At 32.2% G+C, this 6,321-nt stretch overlaps 1 protein-coding gene across 1 annotated transcript; it reads left to right on the top strand.

The window, feature by feature from the left end:
• The first annotated feature begins 3,167 nt into the window (after positions 1–3,167).
• On the top strand, positions 3,168–5,942 carry AFO (Plant-specific transcription factor YABBY family protein). Its single transcript, XM_068623135.1, has 8 exons — positions 3,168–3,211; positions 3,297–3,533; positions 3,665–3,817; positions 3,971–4,097; positions 5,027–5,075; positions 5,246–5,321; positions 5,502–5,576; positions 5,693–5,942. The coding sequence occupies exons 2-8, from the start codon at positions 3,435–3,437 to the stop codon at positions 5,759–5,761; spliced, it is 648 nt and encodes a 215-aa protein (XP_068479236.1). The 5' UTR covers positions 3,168–3,211; positions 3,297–3,434; the 3' UTR covers positions 5,762–5,942.
• Positions 5,943–6,321: the final 379 nt, after the last annotated feature.

Raw genomic sequence — 6,321 nt, 5'->3', positions numbered from 1 at the left:
AAGTTATTGAGTTTATTTTTTTATTGACAACAAATAAATTAAATAAAAGAAACGATTCCAACTTTTATAAAGGACTCAACATCCAATAAATTTTATCTCAAAAGTTGTTAGATTATCTTTTAATTAAAATTTAATTAAAAAAATACATAGTATTCTTAAATTTATCACGAATCATTAAATAAACTAGATTAGTAATATATATTTTTAAAAATATTGAAAAGTCATAATAAAAAAAATCAACCCTATAATTAAGAAGAGTGGGTGGGACCCTCTAGTGTGTCATTATAAGACAAAAACATTTAACACAGAGACTATACAAGTTATTTTTGTAAAAAAAAAAACACCATTTTTGTACCTTGGATACTAGTTGAAGCAAATGACCCTCTAATTAATCAACATGTACTTTGAGATTGCATTTGAGTGGTGAGATGTTGTCACGGGATGACCTTCCATGAACTATTGAATAGTTATGGTAACCAACGCCTCTTCCTCATGCATGGATAAATCCTAGATTTTTTAAAATCCAATTGCATTATTTGTTTTTGTCATTCTTTTACATTTTTGGAAAACAAAAAGGATAAGAAGATAGTGTTCCAATCCAAGACTCAAAAACCAAAAGCATCACCACAAAGAAACACTTTATCTTAATTATCTCATCCTAATAAAAGTTCATATTGTAATTTGTCAAAAAGTGAAAGCTTATCTTATTTTGATTTGATCCCTTCTTTCAAGTTTATCATTCTTTTTCTGTAATGTAGTAAATGGCCTGAAAATAAAAGAAAAACGACAAATTGTCTATGTCTGATATATAAATATTAATTTTGGCATTATGTAGATTTGGCCTTAAATGCTTGCTTCATCGAATCTTTATTTGATCATGGTTAATTTGATTTATCATTGTGAGTGATCTTGACTCAAAAGATGTGCATAATTCCTATAGAATAATTTGAAAAAATGTAGTTAATTGGAATGTAAAATAATCTTGTTATATTGTTCTAATAAGTTGGTTTGTTTTTCTGAGTTGGAATACCCTTATATATAATATTTGTGTGTGTGAATCATCACTAAAAAACACTATTATGATTAAAGTTGTAACCTTAAATATATTATTTCCTGGGTTGTTACTGCTTTGTTGTTTAAGAACTTTAAAAAAGTAAGTAATAATTTATTTTAAAATAATTATATAGAATTTTTGTCATTTAATTTACTAATTTTGATAAATCCAAAATATTTTTTTAATAAGTATGGTAGAGTTGCGTGTGCATGTGCGTGCGTCTTAATATTTCTATAATCTAATCAAATCTTTATATGGAATTAGTTTATTATTTTAAAAGAGCTTTTACATCTTCAGAGTTTTCAAAATTAATATACTAAAATAGCTGTATTCTATCATTTAAAGTTTGTCTTGAGAATAATTAAAACATGAAGATGGTCAAACTACTATAAGACCTAATTAGAGGTTTGAAGGGATTCAAATTCTTGGTCTTGTCACTTTCTTTTAAATAGATTTTGGTAAGATAAAAAGAAAACGAATTAGACATATCTACTAATTGAACATTGTATAGTGATAATTTAAATATAATGTACAATATGCTGTCTGTTATGTATTTATTGAGAAACAAATGTACTATGAAGTGCACTTTATTTTGAAAACCAAGATGTGAAATGTAAAGTGAAGTGAGTGGCATATCTTATTAGGTTATTAGATATAGTTGAAGATAAGAAAAAATGGTTGGATTGGATAGGAAGCATGCGTATTAATTAAAAAAGAACAGAAAGGAATGACAATGAACAGTGGTAAATGGAAATAAAGATGAGGAGATAGTAGTAGTACTGTGTGGAGGAGTGAATTGATTGCAAAGGGAAATTAATGGCAGAAGAGTGAGGTGGGTCACTAGGGTTGAACTCTGAAAGGGTTAGAAAACAAGATGGCTCTAACATAACATCTTGATTGCAGTACTGGCCCATAGTAGGGCTTGCTGCATTTTAAACACGCAGAGGCTTTAGAAAGAACAAAGATTTGATTTGATTTGATAGAGATAAAATGTGATCACGAAATGGAATTGTAGAAAACCGAGGACACTCTGTAAACCTTCTTAACTTTGAAAACAACAGGTGAATGAGCCAAAGCTAATCACTCCCATGCACACGTCCCTTTCGCTCTCCGTTCCCCCACCTCTGCCGCCTCTGCTACCTCTTTCTCTCACACACATCCATTGGGAATGCCAACCGTTCATTTATTTCTTTTTTATTTTCACTTCTCATTCTCTTTACTTCACACTTCTTTCAAATACATCTTATTCTATCTTCACAATATTCACCTCTATTTTTAGTTCATACAAATGGATTTTGGACTGAAAACCATCACTTAATTACAGTTAACAATTACTCCAGTGGAGATATTTACTACAAATATCTTGTCTCAAATGCAGGTTTTAGTGTCTTCTCATCAAATGTACTAACTTTAGTTTCATCACTTAATTGCAATTAGCAATCACTTGTATTGCACATTTTGTATAAAAAAAAGTTTGTAGTAACTTTATCTGTGTTTCTCAGTTCATATAAATAGACTTTGGTTTCATACCTTCACTTAATTGTAATTAGCAATCACTCATAAATATTTACTGTTTATATGCAGATTTAAGTATCTTCTTAATAGAAAATGGACTTTGGAGTCAAGTGTGTTTTGTTATACTAGGAGGAGGTCTATTGTGAAACTAAAACAAGTTCTTCTGCATAAAAGTGAAAGAAATTAAAATACACATGCTCACAGACAGGAATCAGAGGGTCTCTTTAATTTGAATATGACTGAATAATTTTTAAAATCATGTGAGGTGATTGCAAAATGTTTAGCAATATAATTTTTTTTTCCAAGAGTGTATCTCCTTTGATGCAACCATGCACATTTATGGTTATAATATGGCGGTGGGCTATAACAATTGTAATGGTATGCTGTAAGTTAAAACTACGACAATAATTAGGCTCACACATGCAAAAATGTTTGCATTCTCATCTTTTGTGTTAAAAGATCTTAAAATAAACACAGGTGAAAATGTGAAATTTTGCTGAGGTGAACAGTAAATCATTTTGAGATGACTAACAACACAATGGCACAAAAATATGGGGAGGTATATATATATATATATTATATGAAAATGCTGAGAGAAAAAGATCACTTTCTAGGTGTTTTGGATCCTTTAATACTTAAGTGGTATCTCTTCACCGTGTTTCTCTTTTCCTTTTCTTTCTCTCTTTGTTTTGTTTTGTTTGTTCTCCCTAACCAGCCTCTTTAATAGTAACTCAACAATCAAGAGGATCAGATCCATAGGAAGTTTATCTGTCTATCACCAAAACCGCGACTGATCAGTCAATCCCATCAATCAAATCAAATCATCAGAAAGAGAGAAAAGGGAATCAACAAAAAGAGGAACAACATGTCCTCCTCATCCACTTCCTTTTCACCGGACCAACACCTCTCTCCCTCCGACCAGCTCTGCTATGTCCATTGCAATTTCTGTGACACTGTCCTCGCGGTATCATCCATCACCCTCCTCTTCACTTTTCTCATCATCTCTCTTCTAATGCAATCAAACTGTTTCTTTCCCTTCACTTTACATCTCCCTAACATGCTCCTTCTTCTTGTTCTTTGTTCTCAAACATTTAGGTGAGTGTTCCTTGCTCCAGTTTGTTTAAGACTGTCACTGTGAGATGTGGTCATTGCACCAACCTTCTCTCAGTCAACATGCGTGGCCTGCTTCTTCCTTCAGCTAATCAGATTCACCTGGGCCACACCTTTTTCACTCCTCAAAATCTTCTGGTATATATATCTATGTGCATGTGTTAGTGAGACAAAGCTAGGTCTTTCAATTGATAGATTGTTTCTCTTTTTATTTTGTTAGTTATGCTCTAGAAGAATTGAAATGGTAACTGCAATCATCCAATTATATGAGTATTGGGTTTGATATTTCAGGAGGAGATTCGTAATGCACCTTCAACAAACATGGTGATGAATCAGATGCCAAACCCTAATGATTTGGTCATGCGCACCATGCGAGGAGGGCCAGAAGAAACCCCTAAGCCTCCATCTGCTAATAGACGTGAGAATTTTCTCTATTTTTTTTATGCTAATGAATGTTGAATAAGCCGCAAAAGTTTTCTTATAATTTTTTTCTTAACACTTTTTTCTTTCTTTGTGATCACCTAAAAATTAAACCTCCACCTGTTTCTCATGTTTATTTTTCATTTCTTTTTCTTAAGTTTCCTTTTCTTATTTCTCATGTGAGGTGATCAGAGATCCTTCTGATACCAGAAAAGAAAAGCTAGAGGAAAAGAAAAGGAAACTCTTCTGATACCATTCAGTCCATTTCACACTTCTTTTAAGCTCACAGTGGTATCACTTAACCCATAAAGGAAGAAAAGCAAAACCTAAAAATTGTTCTATGCCTGTCAAAACTCACTTGTCAATCTAAACAGTGACCAAGGTTTCTTGGTATGCTGCAAGTGGCAAAGAGAGAACAATCTTTAGCACATTTATCTCATGCATTGCCTTTTTTCCCCTTTCCTGTATTAATGTACACTGTAGTGAGTCACGAGAAATCCAGCTTTCTGTTTTTAAAATTGACTAAACATGAAGTTTCCATTATTTTTCAAAATTGAAGCAACACATTCCCATATTATTTGTTCTTCTCAATTACCACAGTAAAATTTCAAAGGGTGAAAAGAAAACCATTTTTTTCTCTTAAAGGAGATAAAAGAAATCAAATCAAGAATATGTTAACTCATTTTCTTTCTCTTTGCGTCTATGCATGTCTCCTTACATGCATACACTGAGTGAGACAGAATCCTCCCCCGAAAATATAGTGCTGAATCAATTGGGAGAGTGATTGTTAAAGATAATGATGAGGTAATGATAGAATAGAGAGAAAGAAGGGATAGAGAGAGTGTGTGCATTAAGCAATAAGGTCAGCCAAGTTATTTAATGTTCCTGTCTGTTTGCCTGTGCATTGTCCGTGTGTTGCATGTCCAGCTCCAGAAAAGAGACAGAGAGTTCCATCTGCTTACAATCGCTTCATCAAGTAAGTTTAGTAACATCAATTTTCCTGCTGTTATGTTCATTCTAATTACCAGTTTCTATTAATTTGGTAACACCCATCAAAAAATTAATGCAGTAGTAACTCAAATCTTTATCCTTTATCATGTCTATTAAAGTAAATCTTTGTTGACTTTTGGATCATTTAATTTGTAGGGATGAGATCCAACGTATCAAAGCTGGGAACCCTGATATAAGTCACAGAGAGGCCTTCAGTGCAGCTGCAAAGAATGTGAGATCCAAGGAGATTCTAAACCTTACTCTCTTAGGGACATTACCCATTCTAGATTATTTTCAAATTTTACTAATTGAAGAGTTTTCTTTTGTTTAATCCAGATATCTAAACTAGTACTTGTTGAATTGTCGGTTAAATGTTTTGTTCTTTCTCATGTGGGGTCCATATTTTTTTCAGTGGGCCCATTTTCCACACATTCATTTCGGACTTATGCCTGATCATCAACCCGTGAAGAAAGCTAATGTTCGTCAGGTACTTGAAACCCTAGCTACTGTTACCTCTTCTTCCTTTGGCAGCACATATCAGTGTCAAAAGGGACTCTTATTTCTAGGGTTTCTAATCTCAAATATTTCTTTATGTGTGTCTAGGAAGCAGAGGATGTTCTTATCAAAGATGGGTTTTTCGCACCAGCTAATGTAGGTGTCTCTCCCTTCTAGAGGTGTTCATTGTACGGTTTCAACTTTGTTCATGTCTTTACTTAAGTAACTGTACTAGAACTTATCTTATGCATATTATGTTTTGCACTTGTGTTTGTACTTCTCAGTGTTAAAAGTTGTTAGTTTATGTTACAATCAATGGTTGAAGAATTAATTCTGATGAAGCTAGATTAGTTCTGAAGATCTAAGATCATTTATTTTCTGTTACAACATTTTTATGTTTTGTTTATTCTAATTTCCCTTTTGAGGATCGAGTTTCTTTGTTGTAATCATTTTTCACCTAACATACGAGATTAAATTTGGTGTTCTAAAGATAAAAAAATACTTTGTTTCTTTTGAATCTACATAGTATTTTAAACTACTTAATCATGAAACATCTTCTAATCTAATCACATTTTTTTAAATTAATAATGAATCTATTATAGAGATTATTTTCAGTCTTTGCCACTTTAGTTTTTTTTTTAGCATAACTTTTTTCTTTATACTTGAAATTTGTGATATAAATTATATTAAGGTGGAATTGTGATTTAGTTATAGTATATAATTTTAAGTGAGGTAAC

The sequence above is a fragment of the Phaseolus vulgaris genome, chromosome 10 (genome assembly GCF_051622355.1).
Source record: "Phaseolus vulgaris cultivar YP4 chromosome 10, ASM5162235v1, whole genome shotgun sequence".
Lineage (NCBI taxonomy): Eukaryota > Viridiplantae > Streptophyta > Magnoliopsida > Fabales > Fabaceae > Phaseolus > Phaseolus vulgaris.
Note: the sequence above shows the minus strand (reverse complement) of the source record. Positions and strands in the feature narration are given on the sequence as shown.

What these genes read in the sequence shown, in the direction of transcription:
- AFO (XM_068623135.1), top strand. Translation starts at nt 3,435, where the DNA reads ATGTCCTCCTCATCCACTTCCTTTTCACCGGACCAACACCTCTCTCCC. An exon ending in GCCTCCATCTGCTAATAGAC is followed by an intron (nt 4,098 to 5,026) that starts GTGAGAATTTTC and finishes TTGCATGTCCAG; the next exon opens with CTCCAGAAAAGAGACAGAGA. An exon ending in TCAGTGCAGCTGCAAAGAAT is followed by an intron (nt 5,322 to 5,501) that starts GTGAGATCCAAG and finishes TATTTTTTTCAG; the next exon opens with TGGGCCCATTTTCCACACAT.